The sequence below is a fragment of the Blastocystis sp. subtype 4 genome, assembly GCF_000743755.1.
Source record: "Blastocystis sp. subtype 4 strain WR1 chromosome Unknown seqid_0018, whole genome shotgun sequence".
Taxonomy (NCBI): domain Eukaryota; class Bigyra; order Opalinata; family Blastocystidae; genus Blastocystis; species Blastocystis sp. subtype 4.
The window spans coordinates 48972-72051 of NW_014569529.1; the positions used below are offsets into that span (position 1 = coordinate 48972).

General features: G+C 43.1%; 7 protein-coding genes across 7 annotated transcripts in view; 3 read left to right on the forward strand and 4 right to left on the reverse strand.

Moving 5' to 3' along the window:
- Window positions 1–11007, forward strand: part of JH06_0260 (hypothetical protein) — a gene marked incomplete at both ends in the record, with an annotated part of 40608 nt that extends 29601 nt beyond the window's left edge. Inside the window, one exon of the mRNA XM_014674076.1 lies at window positions 11–11007. Coding sequence (XP_014529562.1) covers window positions 11–11007 — 10997 coding nt within the window. The remainder of the gene's footprint in view (window positions 1–10) is intronic.
- Window positions 11008–11045: 38 nt separating this feature from the next.
- JH06_0261 (acyltransferase) lies at window positions 11046–12674 on the reverse strand (the record flags this gene model as incomplete). The annotated part of the gene is made up of 8 exons (XM_014674077.1): window positions 11046–11328; window positions 11358–11544; window positions 11574–11655; window positions 11685–12176; window positions 12207–12306; window positions 12334–12399; window positions 12430–12566; window positions 12597–12674. The coding sequence occupies 8 exons, from the start codon at window positions 12672–12674 to the stop codon at window positions 11046–11048; spliced, it is 1425 nt and encodes a 474-aa protein (XP_014529563.1).
- An 815-nt stretch (window positions 12675–13489) lies between these two features.
- On the forward strand, window positions 13490–14499 carry JH06_0262 (hypothetical protein; the record flags this gene model as incomplete). Its single annotated transcript, XM_014674078.1, has 5 exons — window positions 13490–13643; window positions 13676–13808; window positions 13839–13929; window positions 13960–14045; window positions 14076–14499. The coding sequence occupies 5 exons, from the start codon at window positions 13490–13492 to the stop codon at window positions 14497–14499; spliced, it is 888 nt and encodes a 295-aa protein (XP_014529564.1).
- Window positions 14500–14562: 63 nt separating this feature from the next.
- JH06_0263 (hypothetical protein) lies at window positions 14563–15243 on the reverse strand (the record flags this gene model as incomplete). Its single annotated transcript, XM_014674079.1, has 4 exons — window positions 14563–14874; window positions 14906–14982; window positions 15013–15087; window positions 15120–15243. 4 exons carry the CDS (start codon window positions 15241–15243, stop codon window positions 14563–14565), a joined length of 588 nt encoding a protein of 195 aa, XP_014529565.1.
- A 476-nt stretch (window positions 15244–15719) lies between these two features.
- On the reverse strand, window positions 15720–18778 carry JH06_0264 (serine/threonine protein kinase; the record flags this gene model as incomplete). The annotated part of the gene is made up of 10 exons (XM_014674080.1): window positions 15720–15982; window positions 16013–16643; window positions 16675–17751; window positions 17783–17866; window positions 17897–18057; window positions 18086–18333; window positions 18365–18454; window positions 18485–18616; window positions 18648–18682; window positions 18713–18778. 10 exons carry the CDS (start codon window positions 18776–18778, stop codon window positions 15720–15722), a joined length of 2787 nt encoding a protein of 928 aa, XP_014529566.1.
- A 199-nt stretch (window positions 18779–18977) lies between these two features.
- Window positions 18978–20015, forward strand: JH06_0265 (hypothetical protein; the record flags this gene model as incomplete). The annotated part of the gene is made up of 5 exons (XM_014674081.1): window positions 18978–19102; window positions 19137–19323; window positions 19355–19639; window positions 19670–19840; window positions 19872–20015. The coding sequence occupies 5 exons, from the start codon at window positions 18978–18980 to the stop codon at window positions 20013–20015; spliced, it is 912 nt and encodes a 303-aa protein (XP_014529567.1).
- A 150-nt stretch (window positions 20016–20165) lies between these two features.
- On the reverse strand, window positions 20166–22269 carry JH06_0266 (hypothetical protein; the record flags this gene model as incomplete). The annotated part of the gene is made up of 7 exons (XM_014674082.1): window positions 20166–21078; window positions 21109–21224; window positions 21254–21526; window positions 21551–21835; window positions 21865–22049; window positions 22080–22199; window positions 22230–22269. 7 exons carry the CDS (start codon window positions 22267–22269, stop codon window positions 20166–20168), a joined length of 1932 nt encoding a protein of 643 aa, XP_014529568.1.
- Between the last annotated feature and the right edge of the window lie 811 nt (window positions 22270–23080).

Genomic DNA, 23080 nt, shown 5'->3' on the forward strand with positions numbered 1-23080 from the left:
AGTTCTGTAGCTGTTGTGGAGAACCGAATTGCTTCTGTTGTGTTCAATGCTAGTGGACGTAGTAAGATGTGTTATAGCTTCGGTAGTTATGGATTCTTTATGCCCAATCTTCTTCCCATTACTGCTGTATCCTTCAACTCTTTGCAGACTCAGTCGTTCATTGTGGCTGGACATGCTTTCACTGCTGTTGTGTCTGGCGAAGGTTTATCTAATTTGGATCGTGTGCGATTCCTTCCTGAGGGTTCTGATTGCTCGGATATGCGTTATGAGTTTGTTGTGGCTAATAATATGCTCAGTGCTTCTCTATCTGAGGGTGGTGTGTATTCTGTATGCTATGGATTTGCTGGAACTACATGGTTCGAGACTGGTGAGAAATTGGAGGTGGCTTCAGTCACGGGAGTTCGTCCGAACATATTGTATGTGTCTGAGATAAATACATACACTTTCGTGGGTCATCTGTTGTCAGTAGGAAGCAGTAACGATGAGGTGCGTCTGATCTCAGGCAATGATTGTGAGGATTATGTGAATATGACTCCACTGTATGTGGTTGATTCACAAGTGACGATAAAGTTGGATTCCATTGAAGCTTCCTCATTGACGGTATGCTACAAGTTCGGTCAGTCAGATGAGTGGATTGATACAGGTGTGACTCTGACTGTAGTGAATTCTCTGGCTCTGACGGCGGTGACACCATCTGTTGTATTTGCTAATGAGGATGTGATGTTCACCTTTGATGTAACGGGAGCTTCGGAGAACGATTTGATGTCAGTGGGCCCGGATTGCCGTTCTGCAGAGAAGAAGAACTTAACTGAATCAGTGATTCTGCCTGCTGGAAAGAGTAGTGTGTGCTACTGGTTCGGTGGTATGATCGTGAAGTCTAAAGAAGTGGATGTTGTGAGTGTGAACAGCCATCCAGATCTTTTGTACATTGTCAAGGCTGTACCTGAGGAGATTTCCGTGACGGGTGTTCTGATTTCTTCTGGCGCTACGGTGAGAATGATCTATAATGAGGGTGATGAAAGAGACTTCACTGTACAATCTGGTAAGGTGACAATCGTGCCTCCTTTTGGTGGCAGTTTCACTCTGGTGTATTGTCTGGACAGTGGTTGCAATACATCGAAGGAGTTTGCTTCGGGTGTTGTGTTGGAGATTGAGTCGATTGATAAGGATCATCTGTTGGCTGGTGCTGAGACGGAATTCATCATTTCGGGCTACGGTATGAAGGCTAATGATAGAGTCATGTTCGAGGCTCTGGAGACTGAGGGTCAGACTAGTACTTGCAGTGAAGAAGATGTGGATGCTACATTGAGTCTGGAAGATAGCAACACGGTGCGTATCACTGTGGCTTCCATGAAGGGAAACTGTGTGGGTAAACAGTTCGCTGTGTTCTACCAATTCCAAGATGTGGAGAGGCCAGTTAATACAGGTCGTGTGATGACTGTGGAGCGTGCTAAGATTGAGATTGAGTCGAATTTGGTATTCGCTGTTCCTCCTGGAGGAATGAAGCCTGTGACTATTCCTATTGGTGGTTACTTCCCTGAGGGCTCAACTCCATATGTGAAGTTCCAGTTGAAGAGTAAGAGTGGTTCGACCGCTGGAGGCATAACCTACGAGGTGATCGAGAATAAGATCACAGTGCAAGAATTAGAGGGTAAGGATGACGTGTATCAGATCTGTTATACAATCGACAATGTGCAATGGGATTGTATCCCTGGCTCGGATGTGTACTTCAAGTCCATTAAGAGTGGTACTGTGGCTGTGGCTCAGCCTTATGTCCCTACAAGCTACACATTGTCTGCTTATGAGGATTCGTTGAGTGCTGACGATCAGTTTAAGTGGGTGTTACATGGCTGCTCAGATGTGGTATCCTATCCTGGAGAGATCGATGGTGATAAGCATAAGGTGGTGGTAGATGATGTAAATGACAAGGAGTTGACTCTTTGCTACAAGTTCAGTGGAACTGAGGAGTATGTCTACTACCCAGATGTGAAGCTACGTGTTGTATCTGTGACTACGCGTTATCCTAACAAGGTGGTTGTGTCAAAGTCAAAGCCAACGGATATTCATTACACTGGTAGCAATTTGGATGATCTGCAGGTGGTGTATGTGAAGCCTGAGGCTGAAGACTGTACAGAAGATATGAGGGTGTCTAATATAGCTACGATTTCGAATGAAATGGCGAAGGTAACATTCAACAGTTCTGCTATTGGAGCTAAGATGTGTATTGGTGTGGATGATAAGTTCACGATGATCTCAGATCCTCTGTTGACGATGACTGCTGTGAATCTGACTGCTGTCCACTCGTTCTATGCTAATTCGGAATTACCTTATGTGACCTTCGATTCTATTCCTCTGGTGTTCACCACATCAGTGCCTGTACTTCGTCGGTATCATAGTGAGGTATCAACGAACTGGTTCGCTGAGGATTGTGGTCGTGTCAGTCATGTAATCAATGCTACAGAGATGGTTGGAGGCGTGTTGGAGTTCCCTGTGGACGGTGTTTGCGCTGGTACAGAGGGTCACTGGGTGATGCTAGATCTAGGCGAGTCGAAGAATGTGCGTGAGGTGCGCTTCGCTCAGCTGAGCAATGTGAAGTCGGTGACTGTGAGTTATCTGCATGCACCTGACCGATACACCTTCAAGGTGGCCATCGAGAAGACGCCAGAGGAGACGGTGACGGGAGCCCTTGTAGTGCCTGTGAACTTCGTGGGTCGTTACTTGAAGTTGCAATTCATGCCTAAGGATGAAAAGAAATCGATGTTGGTATCTCTGTTCAGTCTGGAACTGTCGAGTTCAGAACCTGCATTTGGTGACCAGCCTGTAGAACAAGTGTTTATCGAGCCTCAAGGCAGTATGACGGAGCAGCCCCCAACAGAACAGATGTTGACTCGTTTGGATCGTTCTGTGGAGTATCAGTTCGAGAAGGGAGGCAAGTATCAGGTGTGGTACAAGTTCTTCGGCACGGTATGGCATAAGTACAGTTATTACCAGATGAGAGGTATACGTGTTGATAACTTGACTTCAATCGAGTCTAACACGGCAATTGTGAATGTCCCCAAGATTATCACCTATAATAGCACGTATGGTATCGTATCTGAACAGGATCGTGTGTATTACATCCCGAAGGCGGAGGGAGCTCGTTGTACTCCGGAGTTGGCTGTAAATTCAGTACGTGTGAATACGGAGCCGTTCAACTTCACGACAGTGGGTGAGTTCTATACTTGTTACAAGTACAGCAAATATAACTTCGTGGATGAGTATGTCCTATACACTGCTCCAGAATTGACTGTTACTGTCTACGATACACCTGATCTGTCTGTTGGACCACTCTACTTGATTACCCATCAGGAGTCGCGTATCACCATAACTGGTAAGGGTGTATCTCCTCGAGACACTGCTACGTTGTCTGTAGTATGTCCACCTGTGGAGAACAGACCATTCATTGACCTACCCCTGCAATCTGCTGGTGATCTGAAGGATAAGGTGTATGCAGATGTGACTGTGAATTATGAGGAGAAGGAGTTCAAAGTGTGTTACAAGTATGAGTACACTGATACCTATCTGGAGATCAGTGGTACCATTCATATGGTGTTGCTCACTGGTATCTTGCCTGAGGAAGCTGTTGCAGGACGCAATAATTCGATGATTCTAGAGGGCATGGAGTTACTTACAGGTGATGAAGTGAAGCTGATTAAGAAGGGTGAAGACTGTAAGAATGACGAGGGCATTTATTCGGTGGTGAAGGATAAACGTGCTGTAATGTTCTTCCCTGAGGAAGGTGAGACATATCATGCTTGTTATCGCTACAACACTGTGAGTAATGAGTGGTATTCATATGAGTGGATTAAGGTGAATACTGTGGCTCTGACTGTGACTAGTGTGACACCGAATTTCGCATTTGTGGAGCATGAGGTGACTGTGACGATAGGAGGCCAAGGAGTGGCTACAAGCTGTGTGAAGTTCGTGCCTTACGGCAGTGGTTGCTCTAGAGAGATGGGTGATGAATACTACAAGACGATTTCGGCTGATGGAAACTTCACAGTATTGTTAGATCCGAATCGGTATAGCCTGTGCTTCAGTTTCCAGTGTACCGATGCTTACGAGATGATAAGGGATCTGGAGTTTAGTGTGGTTGGTCTAACAAGTGTGGAACCTACTTTGTTGAATGCCTATGAGATCACGACCCTGAAGTTGAATGGTACGGGTATCACATACGGTGATGCTGTGAAGATGATTGGAATGGAGGAAGACTGTACGGAAGGAGCTCTTTATTCTCCTCTGGTAGTATCGCGTGATATGACGGTGGCGGTGTATCCGATTGTGGGAGGTGAGAAGAAGCTGTGTATTGAGATGCTGGTGTACGGCAACAAGGTGTGGCACGAAGCAGATCATCTTCCTATCCTTGTACGTGATATCCTTCCTGGCGAGCATGTGGCTATCAAGGGAGTGGAGCACGTCTTCAATGTGACGGGTACGATTGGTGCTGTGTTGAATCGTGGCGATCAGATATTGTTCACGACGAGTGAAGCTGTGGTGGATTCAGATTGTATGAGCTATGCTGTCAACGAGCGTATCTGTGAAGTGGAGGAGGATGGAACCTTCAAGATGACATTCCTGGAGGCTGGCTTCGGCTTCAAGATGTGTGTGAAGTTCTCTGGATCGAATTCGTTCGTGCTTGCTCGCAATGTGACGGTGGATGTGCTTCATCTGGAGTCTGTTAGCAGACCAATGATTGTGGCTGGTACGATGAATACTCTGACAGTGGAAGGTGTGGGTCTGGCTGCTGGAGACCGCTTGGCTGTGGTGCCCGTGGGTAATTCATGCCCTACAGATCTGAATTCCTATTTCGAGGTGACTGGAGAGGAGACACTTACTGCGGACGTGATTGTGCCTACTGCGTTGAATGTGACCTACAAGGTGTGTTACAAGTTCGACCGATACACTACTCCGATTGCCTATGATTACTTCCTGTCAGTCTTGGATGTGGTAGCGATGACTTCAGAGACGATTGTGCGTCGTGTGCCTGTTATGGTGACCTACAGTGGACCTGGTATTGGAAACGTGAACTACGAGGTAAGTGCTCTGGATCAGAGTGCTTGGACTGCTGGAGAGTTCACCTCTCTAGTGTCGGAGGGTCAAGCTCGTTTGGTAACGATGCCTGTGAGCTTCACTGTGACAATGTCGGAAACGAAGTTTGTGGAGGAAATTGCTCTTCGTGTGATTCCTGGAGCTGCTGGTCAGGTGTTGCCTCGTCCTTCGATTGCTGTGAGTTACATGTTCCATGGCTATGAGATTGAAGCAGAGTGTATGGTGACTGATGAGGAGAATGTGTTGACGGCATCATGCTTACCATTCGCTACAGACAACATGAAGGTTACCTTGACATCTGAGTCTACTGAGAACTATGCTGTGTCGCAATTCCTTGTGAAGGGAAGCAATCTGGAGGATAATGCATTCGTGTACTATCTGCCCGATAGCGAAGACGTGGATTGCACACAGGATCCTCCTGAATTCTATCCTGTGAGTCTGGCGACTGGAGAGGCTCTGTTAGTCTTCAGTGAGTTCGGTGCTATGAAGGCTTGCTTCCGCTTTGGTGGCTCGTTGTATGTGGAGCGTAGAAGTGTCCGTGCCGATGTGAACTTTGCCTATGTTGCAGATGTGTTGGTGTCGACTGTGGTAGTAGGTGACACTGAGAGCAAGGAGGTGACATTCTCGGGTCTGGGCATGTCAGAATATGATGAGTTCAAGGTGGTGTATGAGTCGTGTTCAGAGCCTGCTGTTGCGAATATGGAGGCGAATGTGGATAAGCATGGAGATAAGTTCGTTGCTCGTGTGAGACTCGATTCTTCGGATTATGATACGGTCCATCTGTGTTACCGCTTCAGTTCGAGTAAGTACTATCTGGTTCCTCAGATTCTGCCGGAGGCTGAAGAGATTCCTTTCACGATGAGTGTGAAGGATGTGAAGACATTCGAGGGTATGCCTGGTTTCGGTACTGCGATGTTGGTATCAGTAACGAAGCAATATGTTGTGGGTGGTTTCGGTATTTCGGATCAGGACAATGTGGTGTTCCGCAAGAACAGCTGTGATAACCTTGAGAGTTCTTTCAATGTGTTTAGTGGTAAAGTTGAGGTGCAGATAGATGAGCCGGGCGTGTACTACATGTGCTACCGCTTTAATGGAGAGCATTTCGTGATGTTCCCTAGTCATTCCATTCGTGTTGCTCAAGTAATCAGTGTTGAACCTCGTTATGTTGTGATTAATGAGGAGAACGAGGTGGAGATGCGTGGTGCTACCTTGATTGCTGATGATAAGTTCGGATTCACTCAGTCAGCCTCGTCTACTTGTGTGATGGTTTCTTCGGAGTTGAATGAAGATCTGGTGACCTTAGTCCATACTTTCAACGGACTTGGCGAGTTCAAGATGTGTGTGAAGCTGGATGGTGATAATACTCCTTACGTAGTGAGCAATGTGGTGATAACTGTCTTGGCTAGTCATGAGGTGGAGCTAGTGGAGCATACAACGTTCCCTGTGACGACGATTGAGGAGCGTGATAAACACACTGTGACTATCCACTCCAAGACTGTGCACAAGGATGATAAGGTGAAGTTTGTTAAGGAGAGTTGTGATGAGGATGCAGTGGTGTACAGTGTGACTTGTGGAGATTTGAAGGCAAACGTGGAAGCTGTGTTCAGTGAGAAGGTGCCTCAACTTCACGTGTGCTATAAGTTCCGTAAGCTGTCTGATTATATCATGACAAACTTCACAATTACTCTGTTGTATGTGGAGAGTGTGGAACCTGAGTATGTGATCCGTGAGGTGGATTCTCTGTTGTGGTTCACAGGTGAGGGTCTGAGCAACGGAAGAGTGCGTTTGGCTAAGAACGATTTGTGCACGGAGAAGGTGAGCGATGAAGCCATTCACGAGAATCTGGAGGGTCTGTATGCAGAGATGAATGTGGCTGACATGGATTCTACAGTATACTTGTGTGTGAAGTACAGTGCTTACAATGAGAATTATCACTACACTGGTCATATTCTGGAGGTGTATGGTCTGGAGGAGGTGTCTGTGAGCAAGTGGTTAGTGAATCTGAGCTTACCTTCTTCCGAGTCCATCAATACTGAAGGACTGATTCTCACGGGACGTGGTCTGGATCAGGCAGATGTGAAGCTGGTGCGTTCCAACCGCGACTGCATGGCTCTGGGTACCCTGTTGACTGTGGCCCTGATGAATGGTACGGAGTTGAATAAGTTCGTGGCAGAGCCATTCGTGATTGAGCAGCCTGGAGACTACAGATTCTGTGTGCGCTTCGGTGAGAGTCGTTTCGTGTCGTACGATCACATTCCGTTCACGGTGGAGGCTTATAATGTTGGTATTGAGGACTCGACAGGTTTGGTGTCGTTGGTGAAGGGTGACGAGGATACCAGCAAGAATGTGACTTTCACTGGTGCTGTGGAGTACTACCGCGAGATGGAAGTGAAGCTGGTGGATGGAGAGAACTGTAACGCTGAGCCTGTGACTAGCATTGAGGTGAATGTGATGGGACATGTGGCGGAGCTGACGGCAACGTCGGGTCTGGAGTCTCCTCTGCGTTTCTGTGTGAAGACAGAGGATAGCTGGCACTACATGTCTAGCTTCCAGTTGTATGTGAAGGAGTTAACGGAAGTGGCTCTGGGAGACGAGAAGGATGTGTTGAAGGTGACTGACGGTCGTTATGTTGTGACACTGAGTGGATTCCATGTGGGAGCTGGTGATATGTTGAAGTATGTCCCTGTGGGAGACGATTGTTCGGTGGCCTCAGTGCTGACCTATGCTATTGGTTCAAGTCACAGCGCAGAATTGCTGATTCAGTCAACACTGTCCGAGTCAGCGTATGAGTTGTGCTACAGGTTCAGTGGTGAGAGTGTGTACATGAAGTATCCTAGCAAGACACTGAATGTGTATCTCATTGCCTCGATCCAGCCTGACTACATGGTAGCCTATCAGCCAACTGATCTGGTGATCACTGGACTTGGTCGTGCTTTGGGTGATAAGCTGTGGTTCGTGTCTGAGGAGTGTGGAGCTGTTCCTGAGGATGCTGTGGAGGTGACTTCTCTGAATAGTGTGACAGTGACGATAACGAATCCTTCAGTCCAGTACATGTGTTACAACTTCGTTGGCTATGGTACAGTGAAGGTATCTGCTATACCTGTGGTGGTGTACTCGGTGTCTGCCATGTCTCACTCTTCATGGCTTAGTAATGTGGCTCTGCCTACAGCAGGCTTCACTACGCCTGAGGGTGTGAATACGGCTCTGGTGTTGACTGGTACTCACTTCAGCTTGGACAACCGTGTGAAGTTCGTGAAGAGTTCTACAAGTTGCAGTGAGGGAGTATCGACGAACCCGATTCAGATGAACACTGTATCTGTGGATGGTACAAGTGCTACGTTGATGACGGTGGAGTTCCCAGAGGCTGGTGAGTACTATTTGTGTATTGTCCATCACGTTGCTTCCAATCAGTATGTCCACTATGATCATAAGATCACAGTTGTGGAGACAGCAATTGATGTGGTGCGTAATGATCCTGTGTTGTTCGTATTGAGCGAGGATCCGATCAGCGACTCTATTACTGTGGAACAGGACTTCCTATCGTATGTGGCTACCTCTCAGACAGTATATGCGGTGTGGACGGAGTCTACTTGCGATAACTACGTGATGGAGTTCGAGTCTTCACGCTCAGGATCTTCAGTAACCGTGAACTCGGTGTTTACACGTGCTTATGGAAGTCTGAATCTGTGTCTGCGTTTGCCTGGTTCTGTCTATGTGCCTTCTCGTATTCGCAAGGTGTTCAAGGTGTTCACAGTTTTGGAGAGTCCAGTGCCTTTCGTGTCAGAAGCGGTGTCGGATGTGACCTTCACAGTCCAGGGTCAGAACCTGAAGGTGGATGATCAGGTGGCCTTCGTTGCCTCTTCATCTTGCAGTGGTGTGACAGGAGTGACTCTGAACAGTGGTTCTGTAACAGTTCCTCTGGGTACTGCTGCTTCTTCATATCATGTGTGTTACCGTCTGAGTGAGTTTGGTGAGACTTCATCGTTCCATCTGCTACCTGACTTCACGATCGCCATCTATCAGGTTTTGAGTGTGTATCCAAAGACTTTGGTCCAAGGACAGACCCAGACCTTCTCATTGACCTTGAAGCAAGGTACTTTGCCAGAGGGTGTGATGGTACGTGTGTTATCTGCTTCAGGTTCATGTACTTCGTTGGCTGCTGGCGTGGATGCGATTATGACATCATCAACGAACTCAGTGGAGATCACTCCTTCGGATACGACTGTGTTTGATGCGGAGAATCAGCTGTGTGTGCGCTTGAGTGAGAACTCGCCGTTCTTCTCGTACTCGGGAATGGGTGTACGCTTCGCTCGTGTGATTCCTGTGGATGAGCCTTTGTTCTTGCTGACTAGTGTGGAGAGTGAAGTAGTATTCTCTGAGCAGGCTCTGGAGACCGATCGCTTCGTATTTGTCCCTGAGACTGGTGCTTGTCCTTCATCAGATATGAATGCTGTGGCTTTCACGTTGAACGATAAGACAGCCTTGTTCACAGTGGCTACTGGCTTTATGAACTACAAGCTTTGCTATAAGTTCACAGACTCTGTTGGCTACTTCCCTTATGACAACTATGGTGTACATGTCCTGCCTGTAACCGGTGAGACGATGACAGTAGACGAAGTGAAGCATGTGTTCACAACACTGACAAATTCTCAGAATATCGTGTCCTATTTGTTGAAGGCTACGACGGTGGATCCTGCAAAGAGTGACAAGGACACTATTACTAACGCTGCTACTGAGATCGTGTCGCATGATGTGAAGCATTCGAGTAAGATCTTCCAGGTGATGTATGGAATGAACTATGATATCAACTCGTTCGCTTTGAGTGTCATAGCAACAATGGATGCTAGCAATGTTACTGATTTCGTGGGATCCTATGCTCAACAGGTGAAGACTGCTTATGATGCTGGTAATGGAGAGCAGCCTCAGACTTTGCTGGTGAGATTGTTGACGAGCAATGCAGGTAATACGGAGAAGGTGGAAGCTATTCTGGATGGTTGGCGTCAGATGGCTGAGAGCAGTGATGTGGATCTGTCTACGGGTAACACATTCGAATTCAGTGATGGCAGTGAGGTGACACTGGAGACAGGTAACCGTCGGTTGTTGACGGACAGTGGTAGTGATCTGGTGCGTATCAACCGCTTCGAGTGTGTGATGATCGATACAGATATCACAGAGGGATACTGTTACGAAGTGTTGATCAACGGTAAGGTAGATGGACAACTGTCAAGAGACTACTCATTGAAGTACCCGAAGCGTGATGCTGATGATGCTGCTTGTGCTTCTAAGAGAGAGATCCAGTCTACTGGTTGGACGATACGCGATGCAGAAGAGGAGAACGACTGTTCGTTCTCGAATGGAAAGGCAATCCTGACTGGACGAACCTTCGGTGTGGTGACGACATCTCCTAGCAGTCCTGAACCACCTTCTCAGTTGGATACAACGGTGTTAACAGTGTTGCTGGTTGTTTCAATGATCATCTTCATCGTTCTCTTCATTGGTCTGGGCTACGCTCTGTGGGTGTACGTGCATCCAGCTGAGCCTGTGAATATGGAGGAGATGTGGGGAGGCTTCGACGAGGATCGTAAGAAGAATCTGGAGCAGAAGCGTCAGGAGCGTCTGGAGCGCAAACAGAAGTTATTAGAGATGGAGGCGAACTTCTATTCAAGCGATTCGGATTCGAGCGATGATCAGGGTGGAGAGAATCGGGAGACAATTTATGATGACTTGATGCCACCAGTGGATGAGGGATCTGAAGATGAGGAAGACCTTCATGCCAGCTACAATGAGGCTATTCATACTGCGAACGATTCGAGTTTGTATGCCCAGCAAGCTGCCGAGAGTACTGACATTGTCCAGGAAGAAGAAATGAGGAAGGAGGAAGACTTGGGCGAAGTTCGTAGCTCTGGTTCTCAGCATTAAGGATGATTGAGAGTTGTATTGTTTGTTTTGAATCATAGTTATGAGAGTTTATTACAAACACAGAATGAGATAGATTGTACTAGAGTCTTGAGATCTTCATTGAATGTTTCTAGAATACTATCTGCCTGTTCCTTTGAGTACAATGCAGCATCTACAGTAATTGTAACCGTAACATGGTCATTGTAACTCATCAAGGTACTGAAAGCATGAAGATCAATAGTAGGAGGTACGGAGAACACAATCTCCGACACCCGATTCTCCATAATGAATAGAGATGAAGTCGGTCCAGGTACTGTGGACAAGGAGAGAGAAGCCGTTCTCCTATCGTTCATTCTCTTTCATTCCCTTACGTGAAGTCAATGTAGATAAAGTCTGCCAGACAGCGTGGTTCCACAGATCCTAAGAAGTTCATGAGATTGTTGATCACCATCAACTCGGCAGTCGCAAAGCGCTCGTGAATGGTGTTGCGTACTACATCTGCTCGCTCTACAGGATCCACGATGTTCATTGGCATTGGAAGAATACATAGTGTGAGGTCTATCATTGAAGACAAGACACATTCCAACCCTTGTTTCCAATCAGTGTCTCTCCCACAGCCACAGGTTCAAATATCTTTGAAATAGGTTGCATTGTGCCCCATACAAATGCCTATGTAACAAATGAGTGTTCACAAATACATGGACTGGTGTCGTAATGGGTTCAGTGAAATTGCTTGTTCCAAACTTGGCAAATGCTCCTGTCAAACATGAGATAAGCACATCATTAACAGTATAACCGGCCTTCTTCAATCGCTTCACTTCGTGAATTGGAGTATCCATTGTTCGATACACGATGTGCCTCGGGGATTGACTGTTCATCTGGGGAGCGGCTTTCAGCGGATTCTTTTTATCGCGAGATGCAAACAGTGTTTTGAAAAACCACTTCACCCAACTTCCCGCCAATTGACATTTGGAGATCTTCAGAGCCTTTGATTGAGATTTGGTCTTAATGTTGATATCCGTTTTCATGTCTTGTTTTCCTGTGTATTTTAGAAGAAGACGCATAATATTCACTCCATCGACGAGTGCATGATGATAACGTAGCAAAAAGCAAGATTTACAACTATCAGACTCAATAACATGAGGAAATACATGTATTACCCAGGGAACATGACCCATGTCGATTCGATTCTACTGCTAAGGGATGGAATATAATCCCACATTGATTTGTTGCTCAGAAAAGACTCGAGCATCTTCGACTGTTACTGGCTGGTTGTGAACAATGAAATGAGCATCCATATCGATGTCTTCTTCCTTTTCCCTACACATGATCTGTAGCTATAATAACGACAAGTAACTCCACAGAAGCTTCCGAATAACAAAACGGTGGTTGAATGCCATCTCACTCATGAACCTAAAACTAAGTTACCTATTCATTCTTTACGTGTTATTCCACCATTCTCGAAAACTATCGGGGTCCAACTCCTTTTCTAGAAAGAGAATACAATGAACTACAGCTGTTGGACAGAACTTCTCACTTGTTAAGTAATTCAAGCTGCTTCCATCCACCCATTTGACTCCCTATTGGTGATTCCTGAAACTCGTTCCAACTCTACTACGAATTGCCATAACAGCAATAAGCAAAATAAGTAAAGCAGCTACCACGATAAGAACAATAGCTGCTGTCATTAAGAATAATTAATGACTACGAACTCTTAAGAATTCCATGGAAATCGCAATAGCATGTAATGATAAACCACTCGGTAGTAGAATACACAACGGCATTCGATGTTGAATTGGTCTGAATGCAATACTATCATTGCTTTCAATGCTTCTTCATTTCCTACATTCATATTTTGATACCGAGTCTGTAACACCATATGATACTGAAACTAGGTTCGTGGCGTTTATCATTAATTTACTATCATTTTCGCTACGTAGATCATTGGAACATATCAAAAATGATTCAGATAGGTTATTGATATAACTCATGTAAACTCATTCTCTCTTTCGTTGTTGATAGATAGCAATATCTATCTTACCAGCGTGATTAAGGAATCTGCGTCATGGGATCAATGCGTGTTCTAGTTGTTCGGTTATTGTGTGTCTTTGCCTTGTGCCTTTTGCTACTTGGATACTAGTATGACTTTTTCTAGACAGCTTTTTTATCTATGTAGTGAATTCTCTGTTCTATTTAAGCCACCACAACGGCCATTAGTAATCCAGGAGCAAAACCTTCGTTTTGATGTAAGAACTAGATGTATATCTCACGTAAAAGAATAATGTTCAACAGCATCTTGTTTCTACTTCCTCTTTAACTATTGTATCTGTTGGAGAGTACATTTTCGTAAATTGTGTCTGATCTTTGTAGTATAACTCATTTCAACTATATTTATCAACAAGTTGTGTTTTGGATGGGGTAGAACTGGACTGTTCGATAATATTTTAGATCCCTCTCTGTGGTTATTAGCATTAGTAAGAAAGATGAAGAATTATTGAGTTCAATGGTCCAATCGTCTCTTTTCCCAGCTCGAGTGATTGTGACCCCATTTGAAAATGAAATGGATTCATTTCCTATTAATACTCTCCGTAATATTGGATACAATACAGTTACTTCAACACATGTTCTTGTGCTCGACCTTGACGTGCTCCCTTCTCGTAGGAATCTCCTTATAATTCTAATGAATTAGCGTCACTTTACTCTTCATTTCTTTCCCTTCCCTTATCTGCGTTATCTGATGACAATTTGGCTATTGTTTTACCACTATTTGAAATGAACTCCTATTCGATTCCCTGCACCAATTGGTACTCATGCCAAGAGCAGTAAGAATTGATCTGAATTGTGATTTCCAGATATAGTCATCTTTATGATCTTACGAAATATGACTTGAAGATGGGAATTACGACGGGAGCATGTAAAGAGTTGGGTCATAATGGAGTGAATGTAGGACTCTGCACATTCTTTGATGAGTAGCAATATATGAATAGTAAGTGGTATTCTCAACCCATAACGAATCCTCTTGTGCCATATCAATGTTGGGCGAACTTACAGCAACAGCCGTAATCTCGGATGCATAACCTCATTTTTAGTTTTGTGATTGTACGACATTCAGCTCAAGTTCCCCTATTTTATGACAAGCTTGTAGACCATGGAAGGAATCGATTAGAATGGATTAATCATCTTCGTTACCGTGGTTTTCATTTTTCGCTTTTGACCCAATCCTGGCTATATCATTTACGGCACAGTTCACAGGAGGTAACAGGATCCAGAGCTTATCAGAATAGCATGATCTTTGAGAATCGTGAATCAGAACTATCTGAAAAGTACCAGGGACACTGGATGCTTCCTCTGTGCAATATAAAAACTGAAAGTCACTCAAGTCCAAGTAGCATGAGTGTAACTAAAGTTATTGAGAAACCAGGACGTGAGAAAGTGAAGAAGCTATCTCGGGACGAAGAGATAGTTCGAAAGTTTGCGAAACGTCGTGAACAGCTCAAAAACAAAAAACACTAATGATTGTTTGTTTGAACAAACAGGAGATGGATAATATCTACAATAATCTCGCAAACAGCCGGTTTAACAATCGCATTTCTTTTCCTTCTGCTGAGGAGCAGCAATTACAAACGCGTCCGCTTTCTCTTGTACGGGAGCACCCTTTGGAAGCTTGTGGCCGATGGATTCAAAGATCTCACGAACATTCAGAGCCATCTTTGCCGAAGTCTCCATAAACAGAAGATTGTTCTCCAAAGCATATTCCTCAGCCTCTTCGCGTGAGATCTGACGGTTATCCTCGAGATCGCACTTGTTTCCTGCGAGGGCAATGACAACGTTAGGATCGCCTCTTCTCTGCAGTTCCTTCACCCAAGACTTGGCTCCATTAAAGGACTCCTATTCTTCACTCCATCTACAAAATCCGTACACGGCTGGTAATATCATATACTACAATAGCAGCTCCAGCACCTCTGTAGTACATAGGAGCCAAACTGCGATAACGCTCTATTTGTGAGAGGAGAAATGGAATCATACCCTGACCTGCAGTATCCCAGATCTCGAATTTGATTGTTACATTGTCGACATTCACTGTTTGAGTCAGGAAGGCAGCTACCTCTCAGAATCACTAAAAGAGTCAATACCTCCAATAGTAGGTTCCTGGAAGGGGAAGAATTCATCTTTCACAAAACGAACAACAAGACATGACTTTCCGACAGCAGTATCTCCTAGAAGAACGAGTTTGCAGTGAAGGGATTGATCAGCCATTCTAATATCAGGAACTACGAACTGTTAGCTAAGGAATTCCAGTGAATAAAAAGAAACACCCACCTTATGAGGAAGTAAATCAAATCTTGACGACAAATCAACATTCATTACTGTTCATGATGATAATCAACATAATCCACACGGCAGAATTCTAGTAATTATATCAGTATATTTCTGTGTTTTGAATTCCGCCATATCCAAATACAAGAGAATCTTTACAGTTGGAACGCTTTATATCTGAGGACTCTTTAAAATATTGAGTAGAGGAAAACATCAGTGATATCTTTTACTGTGATAGGTTTCCACAGAATACCAGAGAAGTACTAATATCTCAAATTCTGTATGGAAAACAGATTAATTATGGTACTTATCATTATCAAATATCCATTTCTTGGATACTCACAATCGTACATACTCGCCATCTGAAACATTTGAAGACGTTAACCACTTAGAAATCTCATGACAAACAATTTCAACTAACTCCTAAGACTAGCCAACTTCTTGCTCAACTCTTCCTGCAACTTTGTTCTCAACTCCTCTTTCTCTTCTTCCTTTAGACTCATTGCTGTTGCGATCATCTTCAGCTGCTTCTCTACGCTCTTCTCCACACCACTCTCGAAGGAATGCTTCTCATCTCCCTCAAAGGCCCGATCGCCCGAAGCATCACTTACCTTCACCATCGTTGATAGGTCATATTGAGTATCATCAATCTGTTTCAGTGTCATTTCCAAGTAGATTTCTATTGGTTACATCAGTCCAGAATTCACACCATTTTTAGACTTAACAGAAGTAGGGCGAGTTGGTTCTTCAGAGAATCGCTCCACACGCACACTGTTAACCTGCCGAATGATTTCCTCATTTAATCGTTCTTGTAACAATTTCAGCTGCTTTTTGGGAATTCCTAAATCTTGACTGTTTAGGTAATTCATTGCATCAGTAGCAGCTCCACAGTAGTTGGCTCCCTTCATCAGATCATAAAACACGTTAAACGACAAACATGGGGAATCAATGGAATTGGCGGAGGGAAGAGTAATGGAGATTTGAAGGATAACTCGAGACTGAGGAGGAATCGGATCCTTTCCGATTGGTAGCCGTGGTCCATACGTCACATCCAAAATTGAAGCCTTTTGTGTCATTCCAGAATTTGATTTCTGGACAGTTACAGGCTCTGAAATCTCACTGCTAAGAACTAATGTTGGCCCTGTGCTTCGGGACAGATCTGATTTGCTGAGCCCAGAATGAGATGGAAACGAGTTGGCAGGAGGATGAGACATGGTAGTATGTGATACAGAATGAGAAGGACGAGGCAGCAAAGGAGCTTGATACCCAATAACAGTAACTTTTATAGCTTTCCACAAATCCTCCTCTTTTTGTTGATTCTCATACACTGGCTGTAATAACTACGAATCAGAACGATTGGTACGAAAATACCTTCAATTCGAGGAATTCCGATAATTCCTCCAAATACTGCACTTCTTCTTCTGGTGTCAATGGGGGAGTTCCACTCTGCTCCCACAGTAGTTTTAATGCAGATAACAAACGCTCAGCCATATCGATAGATGCTTCTGATTCCGACAAATACTGGAGGGATATTGGGAATTCCACTTTCAAGGTCTCACTTGAATGAGCATTCCGATTACAGAGGAAAGGAGGCAAGATTAAGGTAATTTTGGGTTCCAATGACGAAATTTTGAGGTATTTGTATAATGATAAAAACTCTGGCTTTTTTGTTAATGCCACTTTCTTATAGAATAACTTCATTGATGTTAACAATGCAGACAATGATAAGGAACAGATCAATTCCCGATCCTTTTCTGATAATTCCGAAAATCCTTGTGATTTCCGCATTCGATTGATTTGGTCAATAACAGTATTAGCAGCATTCCAAGGATATCCGCTCTCAGCAAGATCCACTTTCACAGATACAATCACATCACACTCTGCATGAGTAGAAGTTTCAAGAAACAGATCTTCTGGAACACATATGCGCAAGTGGGTTATGACCTCAGGAATAGTGATACGATACTGAGGAGAGTCTGTATTGACACGATAGGACATAGATTCAGGATCGACCACGATTCTACGAATACTTTCATTCCCGCGGTTATTGATAGTTTTTCGTTCAGATGGCTTCCGCTCTTCTGGACCGATAAGTGGACTAGAAAGTATTGAACTATCTTGGCGAATCTCATCAAATGGCAGAGACTGATCATCTGAAGGTTGATTATAGGAGTTGGTAGGATTGGAGTCAGAAGGGGCAAGAAACGATAATTGCGATTTATCAAGACGAACTGATGGTACAGGGGGTCGAGGAACAGATAAATGCCGTATGAATGCACGTGAGAAGATAGCGTCAGAAGCAGGAGGAGGATCTGCTGATAAGGAAAATGATTCAGAAATACAATGAGGATGAGGAGTTACTAATGGATGAATGAGTGATATATCCGGATCAGATTTCAGTGTGAAGAATGGATCTTCTAGAATATTCTCAGCAGTAGCACGCTGTTCCTACAATCATCATCTCTCATTCAATTAATACAATAGGTGCTAAACACTTCACTAAGCAGTTATAAAGATCTGTATCCACTTCCTTGATACATACTAGGCCTTGTGGGGGCCGGCCCTACTGATCATCATTTTCTCTATCACTCACTGCTAACAGTGCTTCTAATACAGCTGCCTCATTCTCTAATTCTCCATATGGCTGACAACCACTCAGGAGATGAATCACACACATGCCTGTAGCATACACATCCACTTCAGGACCCCAGTGGTTATCACGAAACACTTCAGGTGGAAAATACCCTCGATAATCTACATGACATAAATCAGCCAGATATACGATCTTCTTTGGCCCATTGAATTTGAAGATAGGGCGTATCTGGATGGGCTTCTGTTAGCCAGTAGTATCCACCCACACGTACTTGACCTGTTGAGCGAAAGTAGAAGAGAGAAGGGAGACGGATTCGACCATGAATGACAGGCTTATGTGTAGGAGTCTCACGATGAAGTTCTGAAAGTCCCGTAAAGATATCTTGCATCCATTTACGAACAAGACTTAGATGAACTGAACCAATGGCTGCATAGACCCTAAATGGTCAATAATGAGTCATTTGAATACGTAGCAACACTCTCATTGAGTGATTCTGTTATATAGTTTATTGTATTGTTTGCTGTAGATCTTGATTCAGCAAAACACTGAAGAAAGAAACTACAATCAATCCAACATTGAAAATTCTACTCATTGGAATCGTAATGCTCAACAAAATTCAACGCATTCATAAAACAGTCCGCCACTTCATCCTTCCAAAGTGATATGTTGATTTTGTGGCATAACACCTCTTTTCCATCATCTGTAGAATAGGCTTTCGAACTACATAATCAATCACAATCGTAAAGAAAACATCTCAAGCTGAGGATTTTTCACAACAAGTGATTCCTAGGATCATGAAAGAAATCAATAGCTTACTGTTTTGTATTTACGAAGCAGTCCTTCTTCGCTTTCACTTGCTGCTAAGGGTATCTTAACATCCATTGTTCCCAGCTCAGTGAACGCTTCAAGGAATAGAATTAGTAATGGATAAAGGAGTGACAATGAATAATGGCGGAGAATTGAAAGAATACCGCGGGAATTAGATTTGTATACAAGGATCATAGTTGAATTACACTTCACTCTTGTTCACTCAAGCCCTCGAAACATTGAACGAGATATTACTCACACTTTTTCTCCAATCATGATGAAATGGCATTTGGACCAGATGGTTGGTCTTTCTACAATCTCAAAGCGCTTTGGAGGAGTGGATGACGAGGATTTGCTGATTCTCCTTAGTCGTCTCAAGGAACTGGAAGAAGCGTACAGGTGGGAATACTCTTTCTTGTGGATGATGTGATAGTGATATTGAACATTGTTGTGAAAGTGTCAACGATTTTGTCTCCTCTCTATCTACCAGTTTGGGATCTGTATTATTAAGCTTAACGAACCTTGAATCTATCAACACAGAGGGTACTGAGCCCAAACTCTTCAAGGCTCACATGAAGAATTTCTCGAATGAGTACGAGAAGTTTGTAAAATGCAAGATTGTAAGACTTGAGATTCTGTGCTTACGAATAGGATATGGAGATGAGCGAACTTTTACTCACAGATCTTAGTGAAAAGAAGCAAGCTATTGAGGACCTGAGAAATCGAATCTCATTGTGTCAAAAATCGTGTACTTCATTCAAGGAAATGCAATTAAGACATTCGAAGCTAAAGAATCAAGGAGAATCGTATCCAGAATTTGAAGAGGAATTTGAGAAGTTGCGAATTGTCGTAGATCAACAGAAACTACAATTGCAATCGGATGTTCATTTTATCCTTGAAAAGGAAGCTCCATTTGTTGAACATGGTATGGATATCGTATCTTTTGTAATAGAACCTAATTGATAGATCATGGGAATGATGCAACGTTCTGTTGCTCACAATGCTTCATTGCTAACAAAAGAACCTCCTAGCTATTTATTGAACCCAGATGCTCCATTTGTGGAAGGAAAAGAGGATTCTGAGATTGATTTTGTGGTTACTCCTGGAGGAAGCCATATTTTACCCTTATCAATCAAAGTGAGTGAAATTGAAAGAACTGATGATATAGAAGGGACGCGAGATTATTTGGTCCATTCAAACCGATGGAAGTGATATTGGTTTCCGACTAGTGTATCGTGATGAGAAGAAGAATGAAACAATGATTGAACCATTGCATCGTATTGGTATATCAGGTGTTTATCAGTATAAGTAATTATGATGGATAATGTGTTTAGAGGATCTTATGTAGGTGTGGGATCAGGAATGCTCGAACTACTCTTTGATAATTCCCATGCATTCTTCCGTTCGAAAAAGATCCATGTGCGATTAGGTGTAGCAGATGAACAAACATATTACTGTTTCTTTATTCATCCTCCTCTTCTGGAGATTCCACTAAATGAGACCACACTTCAATTGTTGGGAAAAAGGTTGAAATAGTAATATCCAGCAGATGTAAACACACATTCTTACAAAACAGTGGATCTTGAAATTGTTCGAAGATTCGTAATAGAGAAAGTCGAATCGTTGCAATGGAATCAAACTTCTCAAGAAACTTAAACAATTCATCTGGAAACTCTGATAGTAATGCACTTCTTGCTTGACTCATTTCATTGTTTTCTTCAGAAGAGTACTGAGAGTATGAAGCATCTCCTGATAAACTTGATAGGTTCTCTAAGTACCACTCTTCATTACTGTAAGAATGAATTCTCAAACAGCCTAAGAGAAAGGCAATGTTTGTTGGACTGATAAAATCATGTTCTAGACGCTGATAGTACTTGAAGAGACTACCACCATTAAGAATATGAGCCATTCTAAGGATCATCTCATTACCAAATACAGACTTCTCAAGGAGATAATGAAGTTTACCATACAATCCTCCAGTAGAATCAATTTGAAGGAAGTCATTCACAAAACAGAACAATTGTGATTCCAATAACTGAAGTCTTCGATACTGTGACCTATCTTCCATACTCACAGGATCTTCTGGAAGAGCTTCTTCTTCTGTTTCTTCTTCTGAAGGTTCCATGGTAGGATTCTCCATCACATCACCTTCTGGAACAAAAAGAGCTTGAAACGAGGGAGTGGAACGAATGGATTCACATTGTAACAGTGAGTTGAAAAACACATTCAAACCAACACATCGTTTCTTCAGACTGTCAGGATCGAAGTTAGATTTCGAACCAAATTGCTTTGGAGGGAATGCTGGAAAACCGCGAGGAAGAGAAGATTCCACGGAAGTGTGGAATTGACGAAGTGTAGAATAACGATGATGAACACTAGAGATCAATATGACTTCGAACACGAACATCCAGGTTTTATCTGGAGTTAGAACATGAATCGCAAATAGAACAATGTTTCGCTTCTCTTCCTTATTGTATACGATCGAATACTCTGAAATATCGAACGAAGTGATAGAATTAATCTGCTGTTAAGAATGACAAAAATACTTACTAATTTGCTGATCAGAAGTGTCTGAGGATCTACTGTAACTGAATCAGGAGATGTGGAAGGAGATTCAATTGGTGAATCTATTCCAAAAATATCCATCGATTCTGGATTATTGGAAATCGTGTCTAATTCGACATCATGAGATAAGGATGCTGACACTGTCTGAATACTGTTCACACTGTGAGAATCATTCCATTTTGTAGGCTTCTGACCTTCATATGATAGACTGAACCTGACTCCTCCAATCAGATTACTCATCTTTACAACCTCACTTCTCTACTATTGATCCTTTGAATAAACCGATACGTTTTCTGGAATCATCATAATAGCAGATGATGAATACCAATTCTGCCATTCTGTAGAAGTGATAGAGAGAATGAACGAATGAAGACTATGTGTGTTAAGAAGGTGTCGTAGTGCATATTCGGCATATTTCGCATCCTTTGAATAACGAATAATTCCCGCGGGAATATTCGCCTTCTGGAAAACATCCCAAATTCCAGAAATGGTTGGTTTCAGTTTGTATTTGAAAACAGCCAAATAAGCATCCAGGAGTGATCGAACCGATGGAATATCCTCTGTTAACTATATTTAAGAGGAATATGCATATCTACACTTCGAGTAGGCTGTCGCATGTACATCGAGATTACATCTGTGGTTCTTACTTGAAGAGATTGAAGAAGAAGAGTTCTTTGTCGAAGCCATTCTTCCACTTCATCCAAACCCGACATCCAGGAGAGGGATAAGTCCGATGTGATCAGATCATCTTCAGCTCCCAAATGCCTTCGTCGAAATAAATCTTGATATGAGAATATGAAAATGAACAAACCATTTGCCTGATTGATTTGCTTCAAAGCAACCTCCTCTTTCTCCTCCTCCTTTTCCACAATTCTCTTGAGTGTGTTCATTTCAATTTCTCCATTCTTCAGTTCTTTGGCGCGTTTACGAGCTATTCATTAAATCATATATTAGAAATCACCTTTTATTTCATAAACACGTTGACGGCTGTACCATGGCATACACTCACAAGCAATCACTGTATTGTTGAAGTCTAGTTTGAGTCCAAATCGGATCAAATCACTTCGTAATGTGATACAATCTGATAATAAAGAATACTCCTTTCCATCAACTAATGATCATCTGATCATGCAAACACTCACAAAGATACGTATTCTCATCCGTTTGCTCAATCAATTCATGAATTACACTGAGTTTCATTTTCGATTTCACTTCAAATACAATGCTCATTTCACAACAATATGAGAGATGATAAACACGGGAAAATGGATGACATGACCGGATAAGAAACGAACCTGTGGGAGCATGAAGAAGGATTGTCTCTGCTTGAAAACGAGACAAACAAGGTGCCACATATTGCCTGCCATCATCTCGCATATGGATATATTGGGGAGTGAGTGCAGTATTGAGAAATGATTGATTGGACATAGCAATTTGAAGTGTAAGTGAAGTGATGATGGAATGAAGAGAATGAGTGGAAACTGCTAAAATGAATGAATTGAAAATATGGGGAGTAATCATATCCAGAGAAGGAAGGAGTATCTTCTTCGAGATGATTTCACACAAGGTATCTCGCAATAACGAGGTATTTGAATCAACTGGAAATAGTTTAGGATATAATTGTTGAGATAACTAGAGACACAAGCAAACATCTGAGTCCTACATAGCGCAAATAAATGACAGTGAGTTCTGGATCACATAGCGCTGGGTGATACAACCTACGCTTACGATATTCACTTTGGATTGCTTGATGACGAGCAAGCAGATTCTGCTTGGAAAAGTATCCCGCTATGAATTTTGGATCATAGGAAC